This window comes from Marmota monax, unplaced genomic scaffold (genome assembly GCF_021218885.2).
Source record: "Marmota monax isolate L192 unplaced genomic scaffold, Marmota_monax_Labrador192_F-V1.1 WCK01_AAM20220418_F8-fsc00059, whole genome shotgun sequence".
NCBI lineage: Eukaryota > Metazoa > Chordata > Mammalia > Rodentia > Sciuridae > Marmota > Marmota monax.
This window is the reverse complement of record NW_026693595.1, coordinates 10,324,592-10,344,025: the sequence shown is the minus strand read 5'-3', so window position 1 is coordinate 10,344,025 and position 19,434 is coordinate 10,324,592. Positions and strand designations below refer to the sequence as shown.

Genomic DNA, 19,434 nt, shown 5'->3' with positions numbered 1-19,434 from the left:
GGGGTGGCTCTCACTTCCATTATGGAGCAACACAGCAGCGACAGGAATAGAAAACACTTCGCACAAGAGATCTTGAACCATAAAGACATTGATAGCTTTAAAACAGCAATACTTCTGAAGTCAAGAGATCACAAAAAGCACATACAATTTAGAAAATGCAGAAATGGAAGCAGGGAAAAGCTGTTATCTTTGAATTGAAACTAAATCATCGCATTAAGAAAACCTCATATGGCTTCTTCTTTCATGGACATCTCCAGTCCTCTTCTAGTTGGCAAATCCCACACCTGGAATTCATTCATGAAAGATGATGTTTAGGGAGAGGAGTTTCTCAGGGGGGCTCGGCATGGGTCAAATTTCCTTTGAGACTCAAAGTAGGATATAACATTGGCAGTTCCACCTGATTTCTCCTTTGACAATTCTAAAGGAAGTTCCCATCCACCCAGTAGTGAGGAAGGAGAACGTTTTGATCCCATCATCAGTTTTCGGGAAGGATGCACCTATCTTTGGGCTGGGTTTTTGAGAACTTTAAAATAAAAGAGATAAACATGACCCATCAAATGCAAAGTATGTGCCTTGATAAACAAGTACCTACTAGTCAATTTTAGGACAACTGTGAATATGTGACAATGACTTATACCTTAGAAATTAAGGAACTATGGCTACTTCCTTTTGGTATCATCACGTGACTGCGGCTGACCTAATCTCAGGAGATTCATGCTAAAGAATCGGGGTAAAGTGTGATGACTAAATTAACTTTTCAATTGTTTGCTGAAAAGCAGGGAGGGAGAATAAAACAGTAATGATTGTCAGACCTTAGTAGAAAGGTATACAGGTGTGTTCTGAGCCAGTCTTTCAATATATAAATAGCTTTAGAGACTTTCTGGTTAATAAATAGAACCTAAGCCATGAGACAAGGCTGAATGGGACTTAGGGTGGCTTGGTCTGTGGCACCATCTCTGCTATCTAGAGTCAGAGAAGCAATAGTCTCCTGTCCCTTGGAACCCACCTAGATCATTCCAGGAGACAGGCCCTACTGATCTCCCCCCTCCTTCCCCGATCCCCCCAAGCCCTGCCCAGTTCTCTGCAGGAAACTGCCACCTCAGGCACAAGGATCTCAATCCCCTAGGACTAAAAAACAAGAGGCAACATTTGTTGAGCTAAATTATTTCTTTATTAGGAAAGCACCAACACCACATTCTTCGAAATTACTGGAATTTTATTTGCCTCAGGCTTATGACTTGCAACCAAAGACATTGTGCAAAGAAAGCAAAGATTAAGTACACTTTAGGGAGAAGGAGACAATACACATTGGTAACAGAGGAGATCAGGTGGACAAAAGAAGCCATCCAGTACACTATATAGATTGCAATATTCAATAGCGTTTTCAAAACTTTTTAAACCAAGAGAAAAAAAACGTTAAGCAATGTTTACAGTAGACATAAATCTTATACAATTCAAAAAGCATTTTTTTTCAGATCATAGAGCATAAAATGGAAAAATGTATATGCAGGTGAAATCTAACTACTGTACATTTATCACCTATTAAAGTTGCTTATATGTACCACAGTGTAAAAAAAACAATACCGAACAAATAAAAATCTTGAAAATTGCCTGATGAAAAATAAAATAACCAGTGGCTTTTAATGGCTTCTCCTGGTTATCAGTGCTACAAAAGACAAAAATCTCATCTGAACGGGTGATAAAACCAGGCACAATCAAACCGTTACCAAATTAGACCCACCCATAGAAATATACTATCCACCCACATATTTTCCATCAAAAGCTTGTTTTAATCTTTGAATCTTTGAGGCCCATTTGGTCACAATATGTTACAAATATTTGTGTGAGTTTTTTTACACCATGATATCATATGTTTGTCGGGCACTATCCTAAAGCTAGTTTATAGATGATGAAGAAGACATAGAAACAACCCAGCACCCAAATGACAATGAACTCACTGGGCAGAAATGAGAGAGAGGGGAAAGGAAAGTGTTCAGTTCTACCATGGAAAAAGGTCCATCGGATGAATCACTCGTCATCGGTCCCACTTGCTTCTGACTGCTCCTATAAGTAAAAAAAGATGAAATGAAACAAAATCCCATGTTTAAGGGGTGGGGGAGAGGCAAAGGAGAAAAGAGATGACTTTTAATGCCCCAGATCTCTTTTCTATACCTACGCAGCAAGGACAGACTCTAGGTCAAGCAGGGCAGTTCCTCACTGAAAAAGCCAAACAACATCTACAGCCATGCTGCTCCCTGCTGCCTTTCACTACAGCTTCAAAAGTTTATGGCTAATAATTTGTTTTTAGTTCTGTTTCAGAAAACTCATGGGAGAAGAGGAATACCAGGCATTTGAGGCCTGCCCATTGGTAAGTCATCTAAAGACAACAAAATTCTAAGTACACTTGAAAACACTTGGGTCGAGGGGTTAGGATAGGGGTGGGGTGGTAGTTCTGAAACTTGCCAGCCAGGCCAGAGTGGAAAATCATACTAACAGAGACACTAAGACAGAAATCTATCTTTCCAGAAAGAAAAATACAGAGGCGTAGACAGCAGGGAACCCGAGTTTCTCAGGCAAGTGAACAAGGTGGAAAGCAATTTAGAAGTGTCTGCCATTGTTCTACTAAACAGGCACCTGTTTAGTACTAGACTGGGTCACACCACCCAGGACTGAATCCAGCCCCATGACCTGGAGCAAAACACATATGACCTAAGAATTGGCTTATTATAGCATGCAATATCTTGACAGTGACATCTTCCACATGATGCTAATGCAAGCATTAAATATGCACCTATTTCAGGGCTTAGCTCAATAAATGCTGCCTGAATTTTCCAAATATTAAAAATAACAGGTCTAAGTATTTGATTGTATGGCACCTTATGTAGCAATACAAAATTGACACCAAACTTTTGCTCTTTCTTTAATCATTAGTTCATCTAATCTGCTATACACTAGGCACCATGCTGGGTGTGATGGATATAAAATATTAATCAGCCATGAAGAGAACTGTAAGTGCGTACACGGGCAGACACAAGTAAGGGGGGAGGAGGGAAACTGATTCAGAAGCATTTCATTTTTTAATACTATAAGAATAGAGTTTGGGGCTAACATATCCCTTGTTGTAATCCTGCAGCTCTGTTCAGATCCCTCCTCGTGGAACCTTTCAGGCGAGAAGGGGTGAGCATGACACTTACATTTTCATCCTGCTCTTCGTCGCTGTCAAAATCGCTCACTACAGGTTTGGCTTTTCCTCGATTTGGCCTTTTCTTGCCCTTTCCTTTGTCTCGGCCTTTCTCCTCTTTTTTATTGAGCTTGATTTTCACCTTAACAGACTTGGCTACAACGAAAAACAAAACAGACCACGATGAAGATTTTCAAAGAAGTCTTTTTATAGACAGTAAAATGATCCCACCTGGAGAACAAACCAAATGTCCCAGAGTGCCCAGAACCTCCCAAAGCCCTGTTCTCCTTTCGAGCTGCTGCTTGCTTTCACAGGAACGTGCCTCTGTGTGAGAAATTAGTCACACAAAACAGTGACAGAGAAGCAGATGTCTCAGAGGTGACTAGATCCTCTCCTTTTCTCCTAGTGGCTAAGCAGGGACAATGAAGTGTGTGTGCAGTTATTTAATAGAAATTTTGTATTAAAAAATAAAATAAATGAAGCCAATACTTTTACAGTGTAGATAACTCTAGTTGATTTAAAAATAGTCAACTAGAGTTGAATAGTATTTTGAATGACACAGGCATAAAATGGAAAGTAAAATCAAGACATGCCCTTGAAAATTTCTTTCCCCCTTCTCTCTCCCTACAGTCAGTTCTCTTTCTGGTAATTATTTCAGTGGTGGGGACAGTATAGCCCTACAACCACTTCTCTGTGTGTGTGTAATATTTTATACACTTGAATCTTCATAGTCCTTACCTTGCTTTTTACTTACATGTGGGGCATTTTTTATCTAGCACTTAAAAAGTTTCCATCTTATGGTACATGTTATTTAGCCAGTCCCACAGTGTTGGGTGCTAAAGCTTCCAGCTTTACTTCGAGGACAAATGAAGTGAACCTGGTTATTAACTTAGCTTAGTAGAATTTGCGGGGGGCATGGCAGACATATACACATGGTACATTTCTATCAGTGCCCGGTCAAATTACCCATCAGAATGACTGCAACTCGTTTCCATTCTCACTTTGTGAGAGTTCAAAGTGCTGTGGTACAGACATAGGTATGTATCCTGATCCATGAAAGAATCTGTTCCCTGGCTTCCTGGGACAACCATCCATTGATAACACATTCAGTAAATGTGATGGTGAGGTCACTGGGAACATGGGGCTCTCACTTAACCAGTTTTCAGCTTTGCTAGAATATTGTGTTTGGTAGGTTTTAAGGCACCTGGATATATTGTACAGGGGGGGAATCAAAGCTATGGAAGGAATCTGAGAATGAGAAATCTTCAAATTTCTTTTGTGAGGTGAATGGACCCACAAAGCATATACACAAAATCTCCTGGGGTAATGTAAGCTATCAAAAGAGGTGAGAGTAGGGTTATTTTGAACTAATGTCATGGCTGCATGGGCCCTTCTTCTATCTCAAACGAGACAAAAGCTACAAATCCTAGTACACAAAATGGAATTCTTACTCAAGCTTCTATTCCTTATATATCCAGGTGTCTGCAGTTTAATTTGCTATGAGATGGTGAGCCTTGGGTGTAGCAATTTAGCACAAGATGAGACAGAAAAAAAATAGATTAATGGAAATGTATAAAGATATGGGGAGTCCTTTAAAAAACTTAATGCCATCAGCCAGTCATACAGGCCATTTCCTTTTTTTTTGGGGGGGGGAGGATTGGGGGGCTGAACTTACTCAACCACTAACTGACATCCCCAGCCCTATTTTGTATTTTATTTAGAGACAGGGTCTCACTGAGTTGCTTAGTGCCTCGCTTTTTGCTGAGGCTGGCTTTGAACTCGCAATCCTCCTATCTCAGCCTCCCAAGCCACCAGTATTCTAGGCAGATGCATGACTGCACCCGGCCATACAGGGCATTTCTGAGTAATTTGGAAAGAAAACATGAAGTGTCTTCATCTACACAGGGTACATCTTCTAACCTGGGAGTACAGAAATCCATGTGAGGTATAAAAGAACAGAAGATTGACAGTAAAAGCAAGAAAACACATCTTCAAGAGCATAATTCAAATGAACCCTGGGACACTAAAGTTATCATGCCTGTGTGCTAGTGAATTTGTACCTCTGAAAAACCCACCTGACAAGCTGATGTGGACAAGCAGGCTAACAGAGCAAACCATCAGGTTCGTCCTACCAATAGCTGTCTAAGGTTTTCTTATGTCAGCATATGTACACCTGAAACGTTCTCAGTACCAAACTGAGAAAGGTTAAATTCATGACAAAAGGCAAAATCAATAAAAATAATAAGAGCAGGTAAGGGTGTGGAGAGAGGTACTTAGGTGTGTGGGTGAGAAGGTAAACAACTTTGTGGCAATATGTATGCATCAGAAATTTTAAAAATGTTTTCATGGCTGGGAATGTGGCTCAGTGGTGAAGCACTTGCTAGCAGGCAAGAGACCTGGGTTCTAATCCCCAGTACAGCAGCCCCTCAAAAAAAGTTTCAATGATTAGAAAAGCATTATTTAAAATAAAGGCCCAATTCAAGTGTAAAATTAATATATTTTGGTACACTCATTAATGAATGTTATTAACATATCTTGATGATGAACAACACTTATTGCTGTGGAATGATACAAACATGTACAAAATACTGAGAAGAAATTTCTCAAAATGTTGAATTATATATTGGCTAATGAAATTGTAGAAATTTTTTTTTAAAAAATAATTCTAAGACAACAGTGCTAAGTATATAATTAGAAACAAGCCTAGAAAGTTTTTTCAAGTATGGCCTGAGTGTACAACAGTATAGACGTAATTCATGAGATGTACTGAGGGCAGGTATGGGGTAAAAACAATTAGAAGAAATTTTAGAACTTTGAAGACAGCTTTTACCTTTGAAATATTAATACTGCCTTGGTATAAAACTCAGAGGGTATCAAAAAATATCCTAATGTAATATTTTAAAAACAACTAATGCAAAAATCCATGATGAACAAAATTTTAAAGATCACAACAACAGCCTCTCACACACACAAAAAAATTCTGACGAATAAAATGGACCACGGTTTCAATTCAGTTTGACACATTCTCAAAAGTGTGGCTTGTGAGCATCAGTTTCCTGTGGGAACTTATTAGAAATGCAGATGTAGACATGTGAGCTCCACCATAAGTTACTGAATCAGAAACTTGGGTGGAGCCTAGTAATCTACACCCTCGGAGCCCTCTAGGTTTCTGAAGTAGTAGTAGGTGGACTTCACACCAAGTTTGTACTGACCTTCAAAGGCACCACTCCAGGAGAGCTTAGTTCTTTACCTGTTTACCTCAATTTTAAGATGAGGAAACCTGAGCAGTACATGGCCTAAGGTTGCCCAGCAAAGACAAAGCAGACTATGAGCATCTGAAGAAGCACTTGTACAGGTGGAAAGGGGCAAGGCAGCACAGGGACCAATGCCCAGCCTTACCCTCAGACTCGGATTCTTCCTCTTCTTCCTCTTCCTCCTCCTCATTGCTTTCTTCCTCACTCTCTTCCTCTTTGGCAATTTTCTGCCGAGCGCTCTTAAACACTGACTGTAAGACGATGGAATCTTCATAGATCTGAGGGGTCAAAGTGGCATCTGTCAGCTGAGGACCCAAGATGCACATGCTCTTCCTTATGCAACACACCAGCTTTGTATTTCATGAATGATAGTGGAAACATCATCAGCTGTTATGCCCACATGAAAACCCAACAGACCCAAATATAGGCACACACATTCCTACAGGACCAAGTCCAAATGCAGTTAAAATCATTTCAAAGTGTGTGTGTGTGTGTGTGTGTGTGTGTGCTTGGGGGAGACAGGTGGCTCTTTATAAAACCAAATTTTTATTTGAATTGTTCTATTAAACACAATGGTAATACCATGGCAAAGCCACCTTTTTTTAGAATGCTGTTTCCTGTTACTGAAATTACCAGTGCTGGCCAATATTCATTCAATCAACACTTTTTAGTGTACATAATGCATACACCTTGAGCACAGCCTTGTGCAGGTGTTGAGAGAGAAAGTTCAAAAAAAATTTTAAAACAGAAGTTCTATATGATTCAGCAATCCCACTTCTGGGTATTTATCCAAAATAATTTAATAGCAGGGTCTTAAAGATATCTGCATTCTCACATGCTTAAAATGTTATTTACAATAGCCAAGAGCTAGAAGCAACCCAAATTTCTATAGATGGATGAAAGGCTAAAATGTATATACATACAGTGAATTATTATTCCATTGTGAAAAGCAAGGAAATCCTGTCACATGCTCAAACATGTATGAACCTTGAGGACATTATGCTAAGTGAAATAAGCCTATCATCAAAAACAAATACTGAGATTATTCACCTTGTGTTATTCAAGCAAAGTAGAGTGATAGCAATAATTAAGGTAGGGGAGGAGGAGAGTTGTTAGAGACACAGAACTTCAGTTCCACAAGGTGGAAAAGGGAAAAGTCCTATGGATCTGTTGAACAACCATGCAAAAAAAAGGAACTTTTAAAAGGAAAAAGAAATGTATTCCTTAAGAAAGTGGCCAGGTAGCATGTGGTAAGCAGCAGCAAGCACGGCAAGAAAGTAAAGGACCGAGAGAGAACACTGTGGGAGGGGGCTGCTGGGACAGAATTTGCCAGAGACATCAGTGTTGATGGATCCTAAGGGTGAGAAAGATACCATAAGGTGCGAAAGAACAAATGGGAAAGGTGGGGAGTTCAGAGTAAAAATGATGCAGCTTGTACTGAATCAAAGTCAGTTCTCTGGCTATGCTGCTACACTCTGCAGGATCTTACCATCTTGTAAAGATGTAAATGATGCACAGAGTCTCTGTATACCTTACAACTGCAGGTGAATCTAGAGTGATCTTAGAAATGCTAGTAGAGGTACATGTGAGAAAAGCAGATGTCTAGGGGACCCATCTGATTGGAGCATCAGGGGCAGGAGATGAAGCTAGAGAATGAGATTAGGGGTTGACTATAAAAAGCCCTCCACAGAGGTTATCTGGATGGTGTGGGCAGCAAAGGGGTAGGAGAAGAAGGTGGTTGAGAAAGAAACTAGTATCCAGGGCAGATTAGAAGGAAAACCAATCAAGAGCCATTTGTCACCCCATTTCAGTTGTGAGATGGTGAGAGAATGGACAGATGGTGAACTGGATGCATATCACAATTAATAATGCCATACTGACATAAAGAATCCAAAGATCTACCTACAGATGAAAATGAATTATTCCCTAAAGGCTCCTTTTGCTGACTCTTCTACTTCCTCTGTCTTGCCTTTCATAACTTTCCTCAGAGGGTCTCATGCCATGGTGAAGGTAACAGTACTATTAACCTGGAAATGCAGAATCTGCTCAAGGCACATTCTGATCTGATGAATGGAACTGACATGAAGACAGACGAGTAAGATCAGGAGAGCCGCTGAAGGAATTAGGTGGTGGTGTGACACTGCATTAACTGGCAGCCACCTTGACCTGTCATGTTGTTCTTTCTTCTTCATTGGGCATGAGGACAGAAATACAAAGAGTGAGTTCTTAAGACAGGGTGTGAGTAACTGAGGTGTAATTAAAGTCGAGGTGCCCTTCTCCTCATTATTTTGATAAATTTGGTGTCACTTATATATTCTTAGACTTGTTAAGTGAAGTGAATGTAAAGAGAATTGCAATCGGGCTGACAAAAAGGTTCTTTTTTTAATTAAGAAATTAGAGGCACTCTATGCCTCTGTGTTTAAAATCATGATATGTTCAACTCCTGATGCAAGGTTATGATAAAATGAAGATAAATATAATCCAATACCTAGTCTCTATAAAAGCAAAAACAGTACTGCAGGCTTTCAGCATTACCTTAAATGACTGACTTGAATTCCTCCTCTAATTATAAGACAAGCCTCGAAGGGAAATGCAAGGAGACAGCACAGCTATGGCACAAAGGTAATTTGAAAATGCCAAAACCTCAATTGACTTACACAGGGAGCACAGAATACAGCTTTTTAGTTTTTCACTCTCCTTCTGGTACAGTATGGCAGTGATTCATAGGATAAAAGTTAAAAGATCTGCTTGAAGGAAAGCAGGCACACGCTTAAGGTTAAAAACTTCAACTAGAGACACACCTGTGATCCCTCCAAGTTGAAGGTCTGGGCATTGTGACAGAGAAGCATGACATCTTTCTCCAGATCTCCCAGGCTCCGGTACTTATGATTACGAATTCTTTCCTGATGGAAATTTTGGGGGAAAAAAAATTGAAGAAGAGGACAAATGCAACAATTATTAGTTGGTTAAGAAAGTCAGACTCTCCCTCTGTCTACACAGCATGGGGCCCTGCCAGGGGTGGGGGACTTCACAGCCCCAGGGGTAAGGTTCACTGAGACCACCCTCCCACTAGTGTTCCTTGGTGTGTGTGTGGGGGGGGGGGAGGAAGGAGCATAGGATGGGGGACAAGAGTAGCAATGGGAGGGGAGAGTCTGAAAGGTCTTCAATAAAAGGCAACATAACATAACACAAGCTCCCAACATGAGTAACACACGTGTTACATACATGAGTAAGTAACATGCATGGGAAGGCACAAGGACATCCCCACCTTTCTGGTGGCATGCCCTCTGTAGATCTCAAGTGGTCAGACAGGATACCACTGCTGAGCCCCAACTACACAGTTCAATGAATCCACATGTCTGCTTTATTTAGTTGAAGAATAAAGTTAGTAAACAAAATATCTACCTTTATTTTTTTGAAATCCACTGGCTTCCTAATTAATTCATAGTACTCTGGTAACTCTTTCCTGGAAGGTAACTGAATGAAGACTTCACTGAGCTGTCGCCCTGAACTGCAGGATGGGTGAGACAAACAGAAACAAACCAGATCAAGCACTCCTCGGTAGAGGTTTTATTTCAGAAAACATCAACAAAGCAAATTACATCCCATGCCTATAGACACGGGTCCTTTTTAAGTTGAGGAAAATCCTACAACTATGCTGGAGATTAGTGCCCCTCCCTTGTGCCAACTTCAAATCACATTAGAACACAATTAGATCCCCACTTCTGTAACACATAAGATATGGGAAGTGCACTGGGGATTACTTTCAGACTGAATCTCTCTCATTATGAGAGAAATATTTTAAATAACCTATTCAGCCAAAAATTCCATTTTAAAACGAATAATAGAGTTGGTTAAAAAAATGCATAAGGCATTATTTCTATACTCCTTTGTCTTCAAAAATTCACTTTATATTTAGAAAGTAACTCAATATGTTAGAATATACTGTGGAAAGCCAGATGAAAAGCTTTTTGCATGCACCCGTGACTATCTTTTTGGTCTTGTTCCTTCTTGAGTATTGTACATACTGAGCTGCACAAACCTTTCTCACTTGCCCCAGGAAACCCTTCATCTTGCCTAATGGCACTTATCTGGGTGGAACAATTTATGCAAAAAAAAGAACAAACATACTTGGCAAATGTGGATGCCGCCTGTTTGTGGAATCAGTGCTGAACCCTTCCCCAAATTTGTGGTGGGTTTATTTAAAAGCAGCTTTCAAAGTGACACATTCTTAGCATGCTGCAATTTTTGAAAAACAGCCTGCAAAGCATCAGAAGCCTTTCACATCCCTTAATATTGGAAAGCGTCATGGTTAAAGGAACAAAGATATATAATTGAGGTTCAAGATCCTAATAACTGATTTGGCCTATTCAGATCAATAACAGCTTGTGATACATGGTATAGTCATTTTCCACAAAACTTTCACTCTCCCTTTATGATGCCATCTCTAGTTCCTTTGTGCAGCCGGAAACAAAACAAAACAAAACAAAAAAAATCATAGTCACTGCCATGTAGATTTCAGGTGATTCCAGGAGTGTGTGGGAATTCGGGAAGGCAGTGGCAAAGCACGAGTGACAATATGCTGTTTTAACCCACAGTCCCAGTTGTACAATTAAAAAATAATCATAATGACAGTTATCATAAAAGAGGCATGCGCAGTAACTCAAGTGGTTGCCTAGCAACCAGCAGGGGAAAAGCTGAAGTGCAAAAGGGGCCTGCATAAATTAACCGAAAATCCTCTGTCAAAGGGATGGGCCAGTTTTTCTGCTATACTGGGTCACTGTTTTTTTGTTTTGTTTTTTAATGCATATATGGGCCTCATGAATACTAAAATCGGGGGCAAACAAGAGGTTTGTAAAAAGGAGACTAGGGAATTGGATTTTTACATTATTGTGGCAAGAATCAAGGTGTTCTTTCACCCTCCTGCCCCCCCGCCCCCCACCGGCTGCAGGTTGAGAAATGCATTTGTATTTCTGTAATTTATGCCATGTAGTATATGGCCCAAATGATTTTATTTACTATCACCTTCAACACAGGGCCACGATTCCTGATATATTTTTCTACCATTCTGAGATTTATACACACAAACATTTTACCTATTTCAAATAGGCAAACATAGGAAAGGCAATTGGGAAGAATTATAGATAGTCATTTTTCTCGGAGTGGCTTCTTTATAATTAGCATTCTTTATAACCTAGCATCAACCCAAAAGTCAGACCTCTTTGTAATCACAGATTTAGCACCTGACCCTCCATGGCATCTTTAGTGTCATTTTCTACATTGCCAACAGATGGTGTCATCTTTCTATTGAGAGATTAGAAGCACATTTTTGCTTTGTACACCTGTGATGGACATACCCTTTATTTCAACTGTGCTACTGGTGAAATAAAAAGTAAGTGGTATAGACCAAGAGTGCAATAAAACTCTAAGAGAGGCGCGGTGGCAACAGCAATCTTGGTCTGCTGTCTCTGTCCCTGGGCCCTAGAACTCCCAGACCCTATAAGGAGACAAGTCTGGAGTTATCCGTGCTCATAAAGGAGAGAGCTGAATGTTCTCAGACTGTGTGCCAATACTGTAAAATGAGAAATAAACAAATTTATTCTGTTTCAAAAATAAGGTCCCATTGGACTCCCCTCCTAAGAACAGAGGACACCGGCAAAAGAAAAACCTAGAAGCCACCCAAGAAAGCTGTCTTGACTACATTGCTTTCTTTATTATTCAAATATCTAAGTGCCCACCAGGACGTGACTCCCCAGTTTGTCTTACTGGCCAACTTCTCTGCTATGGCAGTATGACCAATCCCTTCTTTATGACCCATTCCAGGTCACCAGCATGGGTCCATCTCTCATTCCATGGTTGGAAGTTTCTTTCTGATTTTTTCCTTCTTCAAATACCTCATGATCCACCCAGGATCAAGAAGCCATTCTCTACAAAAATGGAGGAAATTTTCCCAATTATATTTAACTCTTGGTACCTCACCGCTCAGAAATCCATTCTTCTGTGTTTTTCTCTCCTTCCCACAGGGTGCAAATATTTTACATGTACGTAAACCCTTCCACACTCCTGCTGGAGCAGTGGCTCCCCTGGTATCTCAGGAAACTCTTGGGTCCTAGGCAGCATATAGCTTTCACATGACCAACAAAATGAACTCAGGTGGCAGAAACATTTGCTAATGGATTGCAACAGTAACTTGCTTTTATTCAAAATTACAGGTTAAATTAAAAAAAAAAAAAGAGGAAGTAAAGCAGCCTGAAACAGTTTTGAATTTCCTGGGATTTCCTTCTCAAACTGGAGTGGAGCAAAGGCTTTTCAAACTGTTTTTCAGTGCCAGAAAGTTTTTTTTTTTTTTTTTTTTAATTTAAACTATAAAACAATGGACTAATTGTATAACGGTTTACAGAAGGTGATCTGATTTTGTTGAAACACTATCCTCCCCTCCAGGTATTTTCCATTATGTTATTTTACACAATTTAAGGCCTAAATAAATTGCTACTTTGAAGTACACTGCTACCCATGGTGGGTCCACGGAAGGTTTGGATTTCAGATTCATTTCATACAATGACCCATTCCAAACTACAAAGTGTGACTCTGCTAAGAAAGGGGTGTGGAGGCAGTACAAATTTATTGGATTTAATAATTTTCAGGTGTGAGTGCCAAGCACCTTGTCTCTCCAGCAAGGTGAACAGGCACAGGGACATGCCAAGATGTCATATGTGTGAGATGGAAAAGCTTATGGACCACTTGCAAATGATGGTTTGCAAGCCCTGCATGCACAGCCCACCCACATACCCTACTGAGATTTAATTTGTTATGCTTCATCTGGAAACCTATTTTTTTCCCATTACCTCTTTTACAAAGCAAAAGGCAATATTTTACTATCTATCCAAAATGACTGTAAAAATGGAGACTGCATATAGTATACACTTCACATAATTATCAGCTTTACCACTGACGACATTTTAGGTATAATTCAGCCATGCTAAAGATCGGCTAAGAAAACCTATTCCTTAAATGTACTGACTGCTATGTCTTTTGGTTATTTTTTTTTTCAAAAGTACAATGCAAGAAATTTGATACTGGGTGAGGGTCTTTTATTTTTTTCTCCTCCATTTAATTTATTTATTTTTTACCTGCCCAAGCTGATTGACAATTTCAAATAGATAATTCTGAAAAAGAGATCTTTAACCAAAGCTGAAATAAGTGTTATCTACAATAACTAGTAAAGGTAAAAATGTAATTCTCTTAACTCCATAAGAAAATGATGTCATGATTTAGAATACTCACTTGGGGTCAAAAGAATTTCACAGAAAAGTTACAGTCCTGAAGGAATCATACATAGAAAATCATATGGGGAGAAAAGTTTAAAAGCTGGGTCAACATTTCAGGGTAGGAGGTGAAAAACCGTGCTTTCCAGGATCAGAATCCTACGGAGCTGAATACAGACTGCTGAAGAACTTCCCCAAGACCACAGTTGCAACCCCTTATCCAGAGAAGACTCAGAAACCTGAGTTGGTTCCAAAATAGGTGTTGCAAACACTCAGTATTCACTACAGACATCTCATCGGATTGAGAATTCATAACAAACTTGGAACCTGACCTCCAAGGCTCTTGAAGCACAGGAGAAGCAACAACAAAACAGCAGGATGGGGATAGATCTGTTTTCGGTTGTGGAATTGGTAGTTGTTAAAATCCCCCTAAGGATCAAGACAGACTCGCTACATTATGTTCCTCAGTTACCAAGAAAAAAAAGGTCCATCTAGCTAATGTGAGGCAGAGCTAGAGCGATGTCAGGAGATGTTAAGGCCCCACTAGCCTTGGCAAGAAAAGCCCCAGGATTTTACCCACATTGACAGGCACACTCTGAAGCATACTTTTACTTCTGTCATTTATTCTAGGCTGCAACAGGTAAAAGATGTAGACATGAAGATGTCCATCAGAGGATTATTTAAATTAATTAAATGATTCAAAGCAGCTGGAATGTTTAACAACCAGAGAAAGGACCAGAGAAATGGAATGCTAGGGATTCTACAGTTGTGTGCTTTTAAAGAATGGAAAAAATGCTTGTTATGACATTAAAAAAAAAAAAAAAAAAAAACCACCCACAGGCTATAAAATTGTAAGTGAAGGACAACTTCATGGTTTTTAAACAGACATAGAAAAGGACCAGAGGAGATATGCCAAATCATAAACAAACATTAATAATGGACTCTAACTCAACAAATGAAGATTTATAATCAAATGTAATTTAGAACCATACTATCCATAAAGTTGGTCTCAAGATTATTTGGTTACCTTCTTGAAAAACATGCTCAAGGTAAAGAATCCAGTTTTATTTTTCTTAAATAAATGATATCTAAAGGTCATATGACCAACATTTATTGTATCAACAAGGACAGCACATTTTGCCAACTGGCACCATTTTAATGCTACCAGTAAAGCCAAATAAACAAAATAACTACATTAATATTTCACCTAAGATAGTGCAACCATAAGAACCTATTGTACAAAATTCTTAGCTATTTCTTCAGAATTCTCTTGCTGCATTTACCAGTCACGGGTGCTTGCAAAAGGACATGAGCTTTACAAAAGGTTTGTTGTTGTTGTTGTTGTTGTTGTTAGTTTTTATCTTTTCTGACAAGCATTTTGAGTAGACATTTTTGAGATTTACCACCTATCACTTGACTTTTAGAAATATTGACTGAAGACGTCTAGTTTCCTCCCCCTTTTCCCTTAACTTGACATTTCCTAATAGCAGGTAGAAGCTTGGAATTCTCACTGTCCTCTATCTAAACATGACGGCTAAATGGGCTGCTGCCTCCCTGAGCAGCCAACTGCTCACTTTCGCCATCTCATCTTGGAGACCTGCTCATGTCTCTTAAGAATGCTTTCCTTCCAAAGTGTCAGGACAGAGCTCCCCCCTTCTACTTGAATATTCTCTCCTTTTATCTGTGCTGTGTCTCCATTCCTTAATGGCAAAAATGCTTTGAAGCTTTTGGCTGAATTGTGACCAAACTCAAAAGCACAAAGCTTTTGCAGACAAAATCAAATACCTTTCCATCTGTGTCCACCTCCAAAAGACTGCTTTGTTCAAAGGGTGGGCTATGGCAGGCACCAGAGCACCGCTTTTCTACAATGGCCAATTCAGTAAACTCTTAAGACAGACATATGAGTGGTAAATCTAAGTAGGGAAAAAGAGGCTTCCTGTGAAAATATAAGAACATGTATACCCAAATAACTGTAACTGCTCTCTCTGAGAGCAATCCATTTTTTGAATCAAAATATTTAAGCAATGGTTTTGGACACAGTTTATCCGCCCAGTTTAAAAAAAAAAAAATCCATTCTGGTATTTCTATCCAGGACTCCTTCCCCTCCAAGAAAGATCATTAGTGCAGGTGCTGGTCTAGAGCAAGAGAGGCAGAGAGCCTGGGAAAAGGGCCTTCAGGGATAGGGTAATGTTGGAAGCTAGGGGAGGCTTTCTATGCCTCTGAAAGCAGACAGACTAAGTGTATTTGTGGGTTACCCACCTGCTGTAATTGGCTGAGCACCATAAATAAGTGTCAAGTCACCAGGAGTCACAGCAGCCTGCTCCAGTAAGCAGTTAAAGAATCAGTATTTGTAATGAGTGCAAAATAAAGCACTGAAACCCATATTTCCATGAGTAGATTCTCTCTGGACGAAATGTCATATCTGAGCTCTAATTCAGTACTTCCCAAAGTGTACTCCACAGCACACCTGCTTAAGAGATAATTAATGGTGTACCTTGAAAGGAAGGTTCACTGGTCAAGAGGAGTTTGGGAAACAGAGTTAAATAGCTTACTTCCTAGCAAGGCTCCCCAATCTCTGACTGAATTGGGACTCTGCATGAGGGAGCTAGAGGTGTAACATTGGAAGACCACATTCTGGGAGGCATTATCCCAGCCAAGGGACCAGGCTTTGACCTCACTAGGCTACTACTTCACAGGGCAAACTGTCAAACCTATGTTGGGTCCAGAGTGTCTAATACACAGAATGAACAAAGAACAGCTCTTCACCTAGAGCTGGAATTTCCTAAAAATCCACTTGATTGCACTGCTGTTTCACAGCAATTTCTCTGTAATCTAATTAGAGCTGCTAAAGGCAAAGGTGCTTGGGCATGATAGACTGTCATAGCAGTCTGCCTCCCCCATTTAAAGGAATACAGAATGTTTGGTGCCAAAGATGCTAAAAATAAATTTTGTCTAAAAGACCTCGTTGGCTGATCCTGAAGGAGTGGTCAATACTAATGACATAATCACAATGGAAGGGCTGTTAATAGCCAGCCATGGAGAGAATTTAGGTTTCCTGTTGTGGAATATGTGGGGCTGGGTTACTATATACACATGTGTGCACACATGTATCTACCATACCTCACACATGTCAACCCTCTTTGCATATACACTCCTATAAACATTACCACCATTCACTTATCACTCAGAGAATAAAGCCAAGTTATCTAAACCCTCTGCTCATATTCAGTGTGCCCCAAGCCTATCACTCATACCTGGAGTACGTCTTCCTACCCACTGCCACTTCCTTATTTGAAGGAAGTATCCTCTCCCACCTACCATGCCCCTAACCGATGCCTCCTTTACTCCATCTTCCACTATCAGAGTGCTATTTCCAAACATGAGTGCACCCATGTCCCTTGTCTGTCTCCTCAAAACAGAGCTCTTGACAGTCACTGAAGGTGCTTAGAGACCCTAATCGTAGAAGATAACACCTGCATTCCTCAGATCGGCTCTTCTGCCTCTCCAGCCTTGACCCCTGCTGTCCCCCTGCTACCTTAAACCAGCCACCTAGTCACACTGGGCTATCTGTGGTCTCTAGAGGAAGCCTGCTTTCCATACTTCCATGGTTGCCTACACCCATGTACCAAGCACATGGTCTCTCATCCTCCACCCCCCTCAGCCTATTCTAGTTGGGCAACTCCTTTTCCACCTCAAGTGGACTTGAACTTTTTCCTATTCCTGCCCCATCTCACCCCATGGCTCCTCTCCACACATAAACCTTATTCATACTAGGTCTGCATTATTATTATTATTTTTCTTTTGCAGTGCTGGGAATGGAACCTATTGCCTGGTGCCTCCCGGGCAAGCACTCTGCCACTGAGCTACATCCCCAGCCTGCAATACTTATCATATAGCTCTTTCCATCTGAGCTTTACAGCACTCCATTTTATTTATTTATTTTTACCATTTTCAAAACTTGAGACTGACACAGAAAATGCTTAGTGACGTGAAACACATGAAGGATTAAAAAAAAAAACTTCTCTGAAGGAAGGGTTAATTCATTATAACAGAGCCTCTGAACATCACGTTGTCAGCTCAGGCTTATGGGGAAAGGAAGCCTGTGTGACAATTAGGGACAAGACAGGTTCCAAAAAGCCCTGAGGAGGCAGGCACCAAGCCCCCTGCTCCACCTCTGGAAATGACAGTTTGAATGTACTTAGTGAAAATGGATTTGTCTAGGTCCTAAGTACATATAGTAATATTAACTGCCCTCAAAAAGCCCAGGCATGACATTGGGAGCTTGCAATACCCTTTAAAGTTATTAATCCACTTTACATGGTCACATGACCACCGTGACGGAAGAGTGGAAAAGGGGCAAGTGAAAAAGGATCTGGGGCAGTCCTTGCTCATGGGGATGGGTGTTTAGCCTGTGTCATGGTACTAAGGTCATCAGGCTCCATTCTAGGTGGTGGAGGTGGATGTGCCCACCAATCAGTTCCTTTATTTTAACTGTCCAAACTTACAAAGTCAAGTGTTTGCTGTTTCAATTTCTAAATGCAAATCCAGACTGAGTTTTGTTCCCCTCCCCCATAATGGCAAAAATGGGGCCATTTTCTCAGTAGACACTAAGGTTTGTATGTTAGTTTCTAGCATTAATCATTGTTTACTGAACAGCAATAAAAACCATTAGAAATTGACAATCTTGTTCACCAGTTTCATCTCCACATATGCCCAGGTAGGTACAAATCACCCACAGTTCATAACTCCTTATATAAAGAGGAATACCATAAATGGTGGTCAGTATTCATCCTGAAATACAGGATACAGCCTCAGTTCTTTCCTTTCGGCATTAGGGAAAAAAACCAAAGTGGTGTAAAGGATGTTACAGGATCAATTGATAAAGCTAGAATATGGATGGTAAAGCAATGTACCAATATTTCCAAAAAGGACAGCCTGATTGAAAAGGGCAAAGAAAAGCTGGTTTCAAATGTGGATAGCAACTTCTCACCCTGGTGTATCAGGCGTGCCCGTCTCTCTCTCTCAACCAACATCACCCAGTTCTCATAACCTCTCTAAGGGGAAAGCATTCCTGCTTCCCATCCAACTGAAGCAAAGGTGCACAAAGGTTAGACAGACTGGCCTAGAATGCTCAGCTCCCTACGCGACAGGCAGGCCCAGCAGTCACACCCAGAAAGCCAAGAAGCCGGCGCACACACAGGAGGCAACTCAGCAGCGGGGCTGCACACCCCCAGATCCACTCCAGAATGCAGAACAGCGTGACCAGGCACGCCACTTCCTGTTGCACGGGATCAAGCCACCACAGGTGCTCTGCATTAAGCTTCTAAACCAAGCACAGAGCCAGGAGACCCACGGAACACATACCACAGGCTGTGGTGGGAGGGGAGGCAGGGAAAGCCATCTCTGAGCTGCTGCATGGGGGCCGACTTTTAGATGTTTCCCACCACCTTTGAGAGGCATGCATAGACGCTTCCAGATTAAAACACAGCACAAACAACTTCAAAAGCATGACAGATGTCTATGAATATCTGTGCCGGCATTCCCCCCACTCTCCATGTTGGGGCAATTGAGAGGCAACCAGAAAATTTTGCTTCCAAAGGCTGATTCCTTGAATCGGTCCATTCTTGTACCAAGGGATACCTGTATTCAGAGGCATGGGAATACAAGACAGATCCTGACCTGTTTCCTTCTATTTCCAACTGAGAATTACTGGGCACCTTCTCCACGTTACACC

At 40.7% G+C, this 19,434-nt stretch overlaps 1 protein-coding gene across 9 annotated transcripts in view; it reads right to left on the bottom strand.

The window, feature by feature from the left end:
* Positions 1-1,148: 1,148 nt before the first annotated feature.
* Smarca2 (SWI/SNF related, matrix associated, actin dependent regulator of chromatin, subfamily a, member 2) overlaps positions 1,149-19,434 on the bottom strand; it is a 166,292-nt gene continuing 148,006 nt past the window's right edge. For 7 of the 9 annotated variants that reach the window (XM_046459484.2, XM_046459491.2, XM_046459488.2 and 4 more), the window contains 6 exons: positions 19,380-19,433; positions 9,841-9,946; positions 9,237-9,338; positions 6,581-6,713; positions 3,195-3,337; positions 1,149-2,064 (listed from right to left, as the gene is read on the bottom strand). In XM_046459484.2, coding sequence (XP_046315440.1) covers positions 2,029-2,064; positions 3,195-3,337; positions 6,581-6,713; positions 9,237-9,338; positions 9,841-9,946; positions 19,380-19,433 — 574 coding nt within the window. In that variant the 3' untranslated portion in view covers positions 1,149-2,028. The remainder of the gene's footprint in view (positions 2,065-3,194; positions 3,338-6,580; positions 6,714-9,236; positions 9,339-9,840; positions 9,947-19,379; position 19,434) is intronic. The other 2 variants (XM_046459489.2, XM_046459494.2) reach the window with 1 other exon arrangement.